Source organism: Vitis vinifera, chromosome 19 (assembly GCF_030704535.1).
Source record: "Vitis vinifera cultivar Pinot Noir 40024 chromosome 19, ASM3070453v1".
Taxonomy (NCBI): domain Eukaryota; kingdom Viridiplantae; phylum Streptophyta; class Magnoliopsida; order Vitales; family Vitaceae; genus Vitis; species Vitis vinifera.
The window spans coordinates 12817244-12832719 of record NC_081823.1 but is presented as its reverse complement, the minus strand read 5'-3'; the positions used below and the strand labels follow the sequence as shown (position 1 = coordinate 12832719).

At 32.7% G+C, this 15476-nt stretch overlaps 1 protein-coding gene across 1 annotated transcript; it reads left to right on the top strand.

Moving 5' to 3' along the window:
* The first annotated feature begins 13676 nt into the window (after positions 1–13676).
* On the top strand, positions 13677–15154 carry LOC100256345 (probable glutathione S-transferase). Its single transcript, XM_003634698.4, has 2 exons — positions 13677–14193; positions 14541–15154. The coding sequence occupies exons 1-2, from the start codon at positions 13879–13881 to the stop codon at positions 14883–14885; spliced, it is 660 nt and encodes a 219-aa protein (XP_003634746.1). The 5' UTR covers positions 13677–13878; the 3' UTR covers positions 14886–15154.
* Positions 15155–15476: the final 322 nt, after the last annotated feature.

Genomic DNA, 15476 nt, shown 5'->3' with positions numbered 1-15476 from the left:
AAGTTGCATTGAGAACACGAACATTGGAAAATAGTAGAGAAAAAAATAAGAGAAATGGGTTATGTAGAACACAATTTCCAGAAGTGTAGATTGCGTTGTGTTCATTGTACTGTGAAAAACACAGTCCTAAGGGCTGATTGGAATTTCCAACTGCTGGAACAGAATCCCAATTGCATGAGATACAATCTAGTGATGCACACAGGAGGTCCTAGCCAACACATACTATGTAGAAGGCAATTTTTGAAAACACCGACGCACTAAGAAGAAACACACATGCCGACGACATGAGCTGAGCAACACAACAATTCTAGGCTATTTGACGAGGCTGTCTAGTGGGATTGGCCAGACTTGAAACGCTCACCAGATAGGGAAGTCTGACGATAAAGGTTTCCAGTGGTAGAGACTTTTGATGGTAGTGGCCGGAATGATGGACCGACGATGATGGCTAAAGAGAAGCTTAGAGCAGAGAAGTTCCAAATGAGACTAATAGAAGAGAAAAAAATGGATAAATCAAACAATAATGGTTGCCGGAAATGAGAACTCTTGCAAATAAGTTGCATTGAAGACACGGACATTGGAAAATAGTAGAAAAAAAAACAAGAGAAATGGGCTATGTAGAACACAATTTCCAGAAGTGTAGATTGCGTTGTGTTGATTGTGCTGTGAAAAACACAGTCCTAAGGGCTGATTGGAATTTCCAACTGCTGGAATGGAATCCCAATTGAATGAGATACAATCTAGTGATGCACACAGGAGGTCCTAGCCAACACATACTATGTAGAAGGCAATTTTCGAAAACACCGACGCACTAAGAAGAGACACACAAGCTGATGACATGAGTTGAGCAACACAACAATTCTAGGCTATTTGACGAGGCTGTCTAGTGGGATTGGCCAGACCTGAAACGCTCACCAGATAAGGAAGTCTGACGATAAAGGTTTCTAGTGGTAGAGACTTTTGATGGTAGTGGCCAGAATGATGGATCGACGATGATGGCTAAAGAGAAGCTTAGAGTAGAGAAGTTCTCTTCTTTGAAACAAAAGACCTAGGGCTTTTGAAAGAAATGAATTGGGAAAAACAGATTTAGGAATTTTGACTTTTTCAATTTTTTACTTTTAATTATGAAAATACCCCTCATCCATTAAACCATATGAGTATAACTAGTTGGGGGCAAAAATGGAATTTTTCACAAATGCATATGTGGTATCGACCTTGGTGGATCGATCCAATTTTCAATTGTGCTCTTGATGATACACAGTCACATAGGTTTGAACAAACCAAATTTGAAAAAAATGGCTAAGTGTGTGAGAGACAAGTACTAGGTGGTATCGATCTTGGTGGATCGATCCAAGATTCATTCAAGGGCTCTCGGTCACTACATTGTGCACATAATGGATCGATCCACAAATTCAGTAGATCGATCGACACCCAATTGAAAAATGACTTAGGCAAAAACTATCGAAAAATCACAAGAAATACACGAATAGGCTTTCCAAAAAATGAAAATTGATCGACCAAAGATGAGATACAATAGGATGACATACTTATCTTTCAATTAATGAGTTAGAATTGATTCACATTGAACAAAAATGCTTCCAAGAACATAACAATAGACAAAATTAATAAACATAGAGATTGAAGTACTTTCCAAATTTATCAAATGAATAGGTAAAAAACAAATGATTATCAACACTCTAACAAGGAAGCTTAAGCTAAAAAAAACTCACTCATGACACCATAAAATGGTGATAATGTTAAATAATTTCCACTTAGAAACCTATATTCATTTATGAGCCAAAAATCATTTTCAAGATACTCTTCCTTCCTAGAGAAATTCAAGATAATGTTCCAAGAAGTCTGATTCATCCCCATTGTAGTCATGCCATTTGATTCTGGCTTAGACGGGTGTTATCAACAAAATTTATAAAACCTAAATCACCTCACACTAGGGTAGCATAGCTAACATAGTATAGTGGCTCTAGGATCGTCCACAAGGATGGGTTTTCATCGTACAATTGACTTTAGTGAAGGAAATAAAATGGTGTTTTTCCTTATGAAAATTAGCTTTTAAAGAAAATGGAATTGTGGTTGCAAAGATTGATTTTAAGTTAAGCAAAAATAATAGGTGAAGTTGACTACAAAGAAAAGGTCTCTTGGAGCTTTAGGTCACTAGGATTGGGTTCCTTAGACAAAGGGGGAGATTCCGGATCTTTTCCTCGCGTTGGGGACAATAATATAAGGATGGTTATCTCCCGAACCGATTTTATTTTTAGCAATTAAGATTTGATCCAAAGGGTTCATGAAAAATAATAGTTGCTTCCCATTAATGGCTTGACACACTAAAGACTCTCACCTTGAACCACCTTCCAATAGCTCATAAATGATAACTAATAGACATCCATGGATCTAGCACTAAGCATCCATAGAATTCAAAAAGCTTACCAAGTATTGGCCATTCAAGGTGCTTTTAAGGGATTTAAAGCTAAACCTTAAAATAAAAACCATTAATGGTTAACAACTACTTTCATTTAGAGTAAGGACAACTCCCATCTTTGCATTCGAGTCCTTCACCTAGCTTCCATAGCTCCAAGAAACGTAAAACCTAGCCACTCATCCCCTGAGAAATCATCCTTAGAGGTTGTTTGACTAGAAAGAAGAGTGAAAACAAAATGAAAAGAAAAGACAGAGCAAAAGCTTTGTATATTTCTTACTACGGGGAATTTACAAGCGTTCTCTGATTACATCCCTGTGTGTCTATATCAAAAGATGTTACACACACTAAATATATAAAAAAATATATATGAAAATATCTAAGTTGATTATAAGGAGAAAATAGGAAATTACATAAAATATCTAGAGATAAAAATCTAACGGAGTTGGTGCACAGGAAGATTTCGCATACCTTGGGAAATTTCGCATGATGTGAGAAATTTTTTGGTTGCCTCAAGTGGTTTCGTATGGTGTGCGAAATTTCGCACAGCCATGCGGAAATGCTGGTTGTTGGATTTCTTCCTCTGGTTTCCCTTCTTGCATCTCTAATTGGCTTGGAAAAGGGCTATGAAGTGCTCCAAAGCTTGGATTCTTCATGTATTTGAGCTTTAACTTGCATTGCCATGGATTTCACAAAATTCTCCCTCATTCTTGGCTTGTTTCAATGATCAAATAGCTACCAAAAACACCAAAACTTGCGAAAAATTGATTAGTAACCCTTGCTAGGTTTCTTAATGTGCCAATTGAGTTAAAATGTATTAACTACTACTCAAAAGTGTTTAAAACAGTTAGTTTCAAGCTATAAAAGAGTACTTTTTGAGTAGTAATCAAAGTCAATTTGCATCTCTCTTGGCCAGATTTCTGTTCAACATGACCTAATCACATCCCTTTAATAAAATTCATACACTATTTGCTTTTCACATTTAGCATTGAAAGGAATACAAAGCTTTAAGTTTTACCCTTAAGATCAATTTTTGACTTGAGGATCTCTAAGGATGTCTTTACAACATAACAACATAAGGGATGTCCCACTCTTGCAATGGAGGCTTTTTAATTCTTGAAACATTGCCACGGAGCCATATCCATTCCGGGAAACTTCATATTTTCTTTTTCTTTTCTTTTTCATTTAAAAAAAAATTAATTTCAAAGAGAGGACAAACAATCAAAGACTGATCATCTCAACCTCTCAAGGATATTCCAGGTGTCTTTACTCACTCTTTAAAGCTCATTAAATGGGTATAAGTTTTCATTTAGACTTTAAAGAGCATTATTCACCATTATGCAAACACAAGGTCCAACAATGAGCTCTTACTCACTTAATAGAAATGAAGCTAATCATTTGTAGTTTATCTAACCAAATCAAAATAGCAAGGATTCAATATCATGTTTATCAAACAAGCCATGGAGATAAATACATCTTGAAGCTTTTAAGATCATTATGAGTTAATTTAACTTTTAAACAAAATGAATAAGCATGTCACTCTCATGAACTCAACAATTGTTGAAAATTTATGAAAAATGGAGAAAATATTGAACCAAAACAAAAAGAACATCAAGTTGATGATATTTGGGAACTTAGGAAGACAACTAGGACTCAAGGATATGCAAGAGGAGTCCTAGACAAGTTCTAGAGGCAGTTAAACAGAGAATATATAAACCTATGGGGCTCCTAAGTGATTCAAACCTAGAAATGTCCAAAGGTTTAGTAACATTGTTAGCAATTTGACTCTCTATAGGGAAAACCTCTAGTAAACAACCTTGTCTTCTACCAAGTCTTGAATGCAGTGATGCTTAATGTCCACATGTTTTTATCTATAATGAAGAACATGGTTCTCTAGCCTATCAATAACATTGGCATCATCAAATCCCCCCTACCAATCCTAACTTTTACAATGGGATGCTCTTTTTCATTTTGTAACAATCTATGTTGCAACAAGTGATTAACACATGCAATTTTAGAACTTCCACACACGAGAGAAGAGGATGAAGGAGATTTTTTACTAACAACATAGCAATTATCACAAGTTCTCAAGCCAATCATCACACTTACATCATTCAAGTCAAACACCTTGCAAAAAGTTTGTGAAAATTTTACATTGAACTCATTCCCACACATTTGGCTTGTGCTAATTAAGTTAGCCTTTAAACCTTCATATAAGACCTCTTCAAGATTAGGAATGTCAGGGGCACAAATGGTACCTTTGTCTTTCACCCTAGCCACATTACCATCTCCAAATGTCACATTTCCTCCATCAAATTCAGTGAATGAAGTGAACAAAGATTTATTTCTAGTCATATGATGTGAACATCTACTATCAAGATGCCATGAGTGTGACTCACTAGCTCTAAGTGCGGTATGGACAACAAAACACTTCAACTAATTCATTCACACCCAAATTTGTTTAACATTTGAGACTTGTCTTTTCATTCAAAGTGCTTCCTTTCAACTCACCATTATGAGGGATCTTTGAGCACTTCTTGGACACTCTCTTATTCTCATTCAATAACCTATTCTTCAAAGCATAACATTCATTCATTAGGTTGGTCAACTTCCTTTGAAAGTTATCAAACAATCTTGTACAACATCTATGAAAAATGTGTCCCATTTTGCCACAATGATTGCAATGAAACTTGATTTGAGAATGAGTTTTCTTAGGATATTATTTTTCACAAGGCTTAACAAAAATTGTTTTACCACTACTTGGAGTAGTATTTGCATCAACAAATCCTAAGCCTTGTTTATCAAAAGATTTACGCCTTAAATTGATCAACTCATTAATCCTCTTAGAGCTAGGATGTGATTCTTTCTTCTTAAGACTTAACTCATCCTTGAACATTTGATTCACTTTTCAATACATAATATTTTTTTTTTCACTTCCAAATGGTCATTTTCAAGAAATCCAATTTTTTCAAGCAAAGCCTTCTTTTCTCCCTTCAAGACATCAATCTCATTGATTAGAATATTCTTAGAAGCCTTCCACTTGACTTGTTCTTGTTTAAGGCTCAAGCATTCCTTATACAAAGTCTCATATGCTATGTCAAAATTCATGTCATCATCATTGGAGTCACTTGACTCATGACTCACTTAAGACCTCTTTCTTGAGTGGTTTCTCATTGACACTTGCAGCAAAGGCTATGAAGTTAGTGTATTCTTCACTTCCATTGGATTCTTTTTCACTTGATTGACAAGATTCTATGTTGCTTCAAGTGACTTGCATGACCTTCTTTCATTTTTTTTTTCTTTGAGGGACATTTGGCGGCATAATGCCCATTTCCTCCACATTTAAAGCACTCAATCACCAACTCTTTTTTCACACATTTCTCCATATTCTTCTTTTTTTCTAATAGAGTTCCTCCATTTTTACCATCATTTGATTCTTTCTTGGATTTTCTGAATTTCATGTACTTCTTAATTTTTTTAGTAAACTTAGTAAGCTCACCCTTTGACATCATTCTCACTTTCGAAACTTAGGGACTCTTATTTAATAGCTTTTAAAGCAATTCCCTTAGCTTTCCTAGGTGATACAAGCATCATCTCAAAGGTTTGGAGAGAACCTACAAGTTCATCTATCTTCAAGGAATCCACATCCTTAGACTCTTCAATGGCGGTAACCTTAGCTCTAAATTTATCTGGAAGAGATCTTAAAATTTTTCTAACTATCTTTCAGTTAGAGATGGATTCACCTAGATTGAAGTTAGAATTCACAATATCCATCAATTTTGCATGAAATTCTCTAAAAGTTTCATGATCATCCATCCTAATGGTCTCAAACCTAGATGTCAACATTTGAAGCTTGGACATTTTCACGACATTAGTTCCTTCATGAGTCACTTAGAGGATATCCTAAGCCTTCTTTAACCAAAGTGCATGTGGCAATGCTATGAAATTCATTCGTACTAATGGCATTGAAGATGGAGAACATGGCTCTAGCTTTATTCTCACTTGCTTCATTTTCACTTCTATCACATTTCAATTTTGGCTTGATAACATTTGTTAATTTACCTTCTCTATCTAACACCTTAGGTGGAGACTAACCAAATTCAACGACATTCCAAATTTTATCACTTTGCATTTTGAGAAAATATTGCATTCTCACTTTTCAATGAGAAAAATTTTCACTGGTTAAGAAAGGTGGTCTTCTAATGGAAGCTCCCTCTTAATGAGGTTCCCTGATTGAGATTTAAGGATCGAAAATGATTTTTGCTTTAAAAACCCTCTCTGATACCAATTGAAAAGGTGAATCTCAATAGTGGAATACACCTAAGGGAGGTTGAATAGGTGTTTTGACCAATTAAACAAAATCTCAACTCAAATTAGCAAACCTTAAAACTTTTTGAATATTTTTCTTCTCTTCACACAGTCTCAAAAACACAAATTATAAATCACATGCATATATGAATGCAACAACACTCCCTAACAATATTCAAATGTAATTCACATGCACATGATCTAACACTCCCAAACCCAAATCAACTTAAACTAAATTTTGATAAAAGCAAGATCAATATACCTCAAAATATCAATGATTAACAATTAGAAACAACTTCAAAGATGATTCATAGTCATTTCTCTTCATCATTCAATCAAATAGTAGACAATCAAAATTATAATAAATTGTTGAAATTGAAAACTGATGCTAAGAAGAGAAAGGGAGACAATGAGACACCATAAATTTACATGAAAAATCTCCGAAGAGATAAAAAACCACGGGCCTATTACTGATTGAAAACATCCACTATGAAAAATAAAATCTGAATACAAGGTTTTACCTTGCTCAAGCCAACCAATCTTTCCCAAACCACTTGACTAGTACCTTCATTTTCAGCTTCTTAGCTTCTTCTTTCGGGACACACTTGGAGTTTGCACTAAGCTCGATTTCTTCTTGAATTCATACAAGAAGAAAATGGGTTTTTGCACAAAACCAAGAGAATGAAATATGAATGTTTTAGAAATCAACCCTTGTTCATTTTCAGAAAATCCATTTTTTTAAAAAAAATTCTTGGAAAACTTGGATGGATTTTCTTCATAGGTAAACACCTTCTAAATGGTGAGGAAAGAAAAAAAATCTCTTACGGATACTACAGTCACCATTTCCAGAAATGGGGGAGATTTGATTTTAAATGAGAGTGAAACCTTAATCCAAAGGTTGAAAATTGATCTTAAAAATAGGTTAGTTGGATTGATTTGCCCCTATACCTGGATCGATCTAGAAACAGGGGAACAAAAGCCTTGCACCAACAATATTTCTCTCAGCTTTCTTTACTCATTTAAAGATGAAAAAATAGGGTTGGCTCACATTTAATCACTACAGACTTGGCTACATACCTCGACCTTTTAGCAAAGTCTTAATCTTCAAAGGTCATGTAGTCCGAAGAGGGATTGGTAAACCAAGTTAGGGGACACTTAGAAATTTTTTCCGGAATTGCCAACCTAGCTAAACACTCATAAGTTCATTTTTTAGAAAAATATAACACCTTAAGAAAGATATGTACATTTGATTTCAACTTAACATGACAGATTCACACTCATTTGGGTCTAAGATTTGACTTATGTACTCTACGAAATGTATTTGAAAGCTTCCCAAACCTCATTTGGCATGGTGGAACCCTACCTAAGGTACATCTTTTACAAAAATACATACATTCTGAACAAATATATATATTTTGAAGAAAATACTTGCATTTTTTTCAAGCGAACTGTGTGTTGGCATCGTAGATCTAAGGAACGGAAACAATACCAATTTATTTATTTATTTTTTTAAATTGATCTTTATGGTTAAAGTGCTAACCTTTAGGTTTGGATGTTTCAAACCTTAAATTGCAAGTGTTGAAGATGACATTGAAGTTGTTGGAAGTCTCGTAAACCCATGGTCTTTTGCCTGATGACTCAAATTTATTCTTGGCACACTTTCAATAGGGAAGAACGAAAGGTAGAGGCTATTGCTCTCTTTCTGTCTAAATGGTGGAAGACAAAAGTGATGAAGACTCTAACCCCTAGGGGGTATTTATAGGGTTCCTAACTAGGCTTAAGTGACTTGAGCCCACATGGATTTGGATAACTTAATTTATCCCAAAATGGATCCTAATGGATTAATTAACCTAATAGGGCCTACTAATTAATTAATTAGCTCAATCTATAGACTTTGTTCACTTACCCTTATGCAATCTTGCATAATTATCGAAATGCCCTTATGCACAAAAGTGAACCTAGAGTCAATTCGACACTCATAACTATGCCAAAAAGATATATAAGCTTAGAGCGGGGACCATTAGGATCCATAAGAGTACTAACTCCCTCAGGATCCAATTATGAAGTTGATTCAACATCTTATTACAAAGAATCAATTGAACTCCAATATCCTATGTAAATAACAACGAGACACTATGTACTCGGGTCTGTGACCTAGTATCCATTGTGTTCACTCTCCCCATGAACTGGTGTTCTAGCCTAACAAGGTGAAAGCTATCAACCTTTCAAGACTACCTCTACTATCCTTGAGTTACAAATCCTCCTATTGTATATTCAATTGACATGTCTTAGCTCTCAAAGAGCCTGTGTCAAGTTCTACTTAAGGAACTATTATGGCCATAGTTTCCATGAACACATCCCCTTAGGATCACCCAAGGGGACACGTTGTCTCAATCCCATGAGATATCATGGTGTCTATTGAGAATACCTATTGTTACCGACTTCCATCAACAGTGACCCAATCCATAGGGAATATATGATCCAACTTACGATCTCACTCATAGGTAAAAGTCATTGCTAATTTTAACACAATCTCGATATTCTCTCAAGGTTGAGAGATAACACAATGAAGTAGCTTGGTGAGGTCATGACTACTTGATAGTCTTAAGTCATGGCTCATCGTAGGTCTTGTCCAACATGTAATCATACATAGTAGTGTACTCACCATGGGAAACCCATCCCGATAACGAAGACCAACCATCCCTCTAATTAGGAGGTGGTGCACTACAACTTCTAAAGGGTTGCCTAGACCCATAAACCGGTTGTGAACAAGTCAATTATTTGCAAGGAACCCATGGCTTAAAGATCTTCTGTGCAACTCCTAATGCACCTAAGTCATGTACAATGCAAAAGATGCTGACAAGACTTCTCATAAAATATAATACATGGAATAAAGATAGATAAAAGTGAAATGGGAACATCATTAAATAAATAATGAATTTCAAACTTAATACACCATGTTATGCTCTTAAGAGCTCTATCTTAAGACTATAATCCTATTTGACCTTATTTAGGTCTAGGTATTCACTTATGGAAGCCTGAGAATGAATTAGAGGTCTTTCTTTTCCTTGTTAGGCTTTTCTAAACCTTAAGAACATTCTTAAGAAAAGATACATATATTTTTATGGAAAACATGTACATTCTTAAAAAAACAAAATATGTGCGTTTTTTTAAAAGCAGATTGTGACCTTATTTCGCCTTATTTAGGTTTTTAATATTAATTTATGGAAGCCTTGTAATAATTTTGAGGCTGCCCATTCCTCGTTTGTCATTTTCAAAGTCTACGTACATCCTTAAGAAAAATACGTACATTCTTAAGAAAAGTATGTAAATTCTTCAAAAAAAAAAAAAAACTTTTCTTTTAAGGTGGACCATGGTTCTATCCATTCTTATTTGGGTCTAAATATTAAATTATAGAAGCCTCATAATGAATTTGAGGTCTTCCTGTTCCTCGTAGGTCATTTCTAAATCCTACATACATCCTTTTCATACCATATCTATAGCATTCATTCTTATTATCATGTTTGTTTTGTGATTATATATATATATATATCCTTTTTAGGTTGCACCTTTGAATTATTCCACTTCTAATGGTTTGAATTGTTTTGTCTATTCTAATGACTATAATTACCATGGTACCAAGAATTATGTTTACCATGACCATGACTGTGTCCTTAGCCTTGTTCATGTCCAAGTCCAACTCAATGTCTAGGAGCTTGGACGGATGTGACATTTGCTTCAAGTAATGACACAGACCTAATAGTATGAGATTGATGATTCTTAAGTAGAAGTTCATTATTTTGTTTAGCCATAAGAAGACATTAAACTAATTCAAAATATTTAGTGAAATTATGCTCTTGATATTGTTGCCATAGGAGTACATTCGAGGCATGGAAAATAGTAAATGTCTTTTCAAGGATATATTCTTTAATGATTTTTTCTCCATATAAATTGTGAACAACTTTTGAATAAAGTCGAGTTGTGGTCATTGACAGACTTGAAATTTTGTAATCTCAAGTGCATCCAATCATGATGTGCTTTTGGAAGGATTATAATCTCGTGGTGGCCATATCATTATGTTATATTATTCCAAAGGATCAAAGTATCATTCCATTAGATTATTTCAAAGGATGAAAATTCTTTGATTGTAAGGAATTCACCTTTTATTCCTTCATCAATGTGATAATGAAGGAATATTAATGCTCCAGTGCGATCTTGTGAGGATGCCTCATTTTATTCTTTAATGGTCTTTTCAAGATTCATATCGTTTAGGTGAATTTTAGCATCTAAAATCCATATAAATAGTTTTGCCTGAAATAGGGAGTGTAACAAACTCAAACTTGGTAAGATTTGACATTATTTGAAAACTATATTTGAAATAATTTAATTAGAATAATATTTCAATTTACCAAAATAAATTATAAATAAATGAATAAAATTATCTAACAATATTTTATCAGGTTTATATTCATTAATAAAAGCATAATGATTTAAGATTTTGTTATATTTTATCGCTAAAGGATTATTATAAATATGGTAAAAAAGAAATGCATGAACATCATGTAGAATTAACAAAATAAAAATTACAAATTGATACCTTACATAGTTTTTGGCTATGGATTATTTTTATCATAACAAAAATGTGTAAATTTGTATACATCTTTAGGCTATGAAATATTCATTATTTAACTTTTGACTATACAATTTTGTTTTGTGTAACATTTGGTTATATCATTATGATTAAAAGAAATTAGAAATTACATGTAAGTCGTTCTTTATATTTTTATAACTTTATAATTTCTCATATAACCTCTAGCTATACAATTGTACATATTTTACATTTTTTTTTATAACTTCTAGTTGCGATTTTTTTTTTTCATAATTTTTGTCTATAAAAAAATATTTTCTAGTTTCTTCATCGAAAAAAGGATAAATTAAATAGAAAATAATATAAAAGTAGAAGTTTATCACATACCTTTTAGATGATAAAAAAAAGTTTTCTTTTGGAGAGACTAGAATTAGAGAAAAGACAGATTTCTAAAATAACTTTGAGGTATCCATTTCATTGACCCAAGTCTCCTATTTATAAGAGTTTGAAAAAACTAGGATTAATTATAATATTTAATTCTTTATGGGGAAAAACTAAAAAATAAAAAAGCTTTTAATCATTAATTAAGAGTACTTGCTTAAATACAAATTTTCACAAAAATTTAAACTAAATTCCTTTAAAAAAGAATAGATAACTTGTTTTAAAAAATAGTTAAACTATGTTAATTTTATATAATTTGAGTGAGAAATAAATTTATTAGAAATTAACAAAGTTGTCATTCACAAAAAGCATCAAATATATTTGATTTTTTTTTTTGTTTTTTTTTTTTCATTTTCATTTTTCATTTTTTTTAAAGAAAAATCAGATTTAAAATTTTCTCATAAATTGATAGCTAAAAGATAAATTTACAAAATTTCAAATCCCCACATGTTTCCATTATTTTTACCCCATAATTTATCCCATTCTTAATAAAATTGAATTCCGCAAATTATTATTGATTACTCATTCAAAATTAAAAAGTAAATTACACTAAAAATCATAAAATTTAAATTAGAAAAATATTTAATATAAATTTTTAAAATTCAGCTTTATAAAAAATAAAAATAGTTATCAATTCTAATAAGATTTTTTTAATCAAAATTCTAAAGCATAATTCACATTCATCTAAATATTTATTAGAATTAATAATTTTAAAAAATATAAATTAAAAGTTGATACTCCGATAAAATTCCAAAAATCAATGATTAATTTAAAAAAGAATATATATTTCAATCACAAATCTTCAAATCTAAACATATACTAACTTAGAAAAAGTTCTAATAGTTTCTAACAAGTCTAAGTGGGAATTTGGTAAATCAACTTAATAACTTAATTCAAGTTATTAAACAAATTAAATACAGCTGGTAAAATAATTTAATGGTATAACTTAAAAGTAAAAAACAACTTTAAGTAATAAGTAAAAATAATTAATTTATTCTTAAATCCATGTTTTCATTTTATCTTTTTACCCTCATTTATCTTAGTTCCACGATTTCTTTTGCTATTATACAACTTCCATCGTTACTCGATCTCATTTACCCTCATTATAATTATGGGGTTAAGTATATCAATTTGATGATTTAGAATAAATTTTAAATTAATTTTATTAAACAACCTTAATATTTAAAGTAAAAATTAAGTGATAAGTTTTAAGTCAATAACTTAAATATAATTTTACTTAAAATCAACTTAAGTCATTAAATAATAATTATTGAGTTTACCAAATACCCCATAATTATACTTATTATCATACTACCAATTTCTTATCAATTACATAATTATTTATTATAAAATTTTAATATGTTAATGAATTATGATATTTAAATATTAAAAAATATGCTGGATTGCAAACTAATTTAACAAGAAATAAAATATTATATTTTATAAATATTTTTGTAATGTAAAAGATCAGTAATTTAATATTTATTAACATTTACTAATAATTAAAATATAAAAAATTTAAATATTTAACAATACTTAATTTATTCAAATTAAAAAAAAAATTAGATCTTAGATAAAAATACAATCACCACTGAAATTTTAAATATTTATAATACACATAAAGTTTAAATATTTATTTAATTTCAGGAATCTAAGAACTAAGGAAGGGACCAATAGTGACTTGTCGATCTAAAAGTATACAAGTTCTATTTTCTTTTCCCTACAATATCATTTTTTTTCCTTGCAACATCATTTTTGTGGTGGAAATTATGCGGAGGACCAGTGTACTTAATTGACAGGGCTGGCGAAAGCGATGACGTGGAATGATCAAAGCAATGAGATGTCGTGGAAGCAACCAACTATCGTGACGCTTCTATATTTTACCATGCCATAACAAAAGTTTGCATAATTCACAAATTCTGGAGATACGAAACCCAGATAGAATGGAAAATGAAAATGAAAGCTGAGATAAGGAATGAGCATCACCACCTCCTAGAAGTATCCAAGGGTTTAACCCACTCTCTGAAATTTGCTATAAATACTCAGCAATTTGCCCTGTGTTGTTCATCAATACTAAAGAGATTGAATCTTATCAATCACATTAGTAGCAATGGCAGACGAGATTATCTTGTTGGATTTCTGGCCTAGCATGTTTGGTATGAGGGTCAGAGTTGCCCTGGCAGAGAAGGGTCTCAAGTATGAATATAGAGAGGAGGACCTGTGGAACAAGAGCCCTTTGCTTCTTGAGATGAACCCAGTTCATAAGAAAATCCCAGTTCTGATCCACAATGGAAAGCCCATTTGTGAGTCTCTGATAATAGTTCAGTATATTGATGAGGTTTGGTGCGATAAATCTCCGCTTTTGCCTAGTGACCCATACCAGAGAGCTCAGGCCAGGTTCTGGGCGGACTACATAGACAAGAAGGTATGCCTTTGCTGTTGATTTAAAGCATTCTTTTCCATTTATTCATGGCGATTGACTCAGATTTTGATTATGGTGAGGGAGTTGTCCAAAATGCTGGGTTTCTTCACACGTTCCCTTCTGCTATTGAGTTTTGTGGGCTTTGGGGTTCCAAACTAGAACTTTTACTGATTCTCCTTGCTGTTTGTTCAACAGGACTCTACTCTGCATTTCTGATATGGGTTTAAATTTCTTTGTTATGTTGAATACGAATTCTGTTCGTTCCATCAGGAAAAACAGATCTCAAGAATACCTTTTTTCCCCAAGCAAGGCGAATACATAAATTTCTTTGACTTTATTGTTTTCCACAGCTCTATGAACTTGGAAGGAAGATATGGTCAACCAAAGGAGAAGAGCAGGAAACAGCCAAGAAGGAATTCATAGAGTGCCTTAAGCTTTTGGAAGGAGAGCTTGGAGAGAAGCCTTACTTCGGTGGTGAAAAAATTGGGTTTGTAGATGTGGCTCTGGTGACCTTCTCTTGCTGGTTTTATGCATACGAGACCTTTGGCAACTTCAGCATGGAGGCGGAGTGCCCCAAGTTGATCGCTTGGACCAAGAGGTGCATGGAAAAGGAGAGCGTGTCGTCTTCTCTGGAAGACCCACACAAGGTCCATGGCTTTATCATGGGGATGAGAAAGAGGTTTGGTATAGAGTAGAAGGGGCACATGGGTCTTCCCTCGAAGACCCCGCAAGGTCCATGACTTTGTCACGTGGATGAGAAAGAAGTTTGGTATTGAATAAAAGGGAAATATCACGGTCTATGCTCTATTGAGTAGTGTTGTATTGGTAATGTAAGAGGAGTGTTTGCTTAAGTTTGCTAAGTGATATGGGTTTGCTGAGCTATGTGGTTGGAAAGAAATGTTTTGAATTTTTTTGGACTAGAGATGTGTTCTTGTATTAAAGAAATAAAAGTCTTTTGACTACCTTTCCATCGTGTCATGTCACATGAACAACTATTAAGACAAATTGGTTAAGACATGCCCTAGATAGAAATAGATAGAAGTGAGTCATGAAATGCATATATCTAACCTTCTCTTATTACCATAATATTTTTTATTAAAAAAAACTTTGATATGAGAAGTCAAAGAGCATGTCCTTGTTGGTTTTTTTTTTTTTTTTTCACAAGAATATATATATATATATATATATATATTCCATAATATCTCCACATTTTTTTAATGTGTTGACTTCATGAAAATTTTCTATTTTCAATTTTTTTTCACTATTTCATTTTCTCATATTTATTG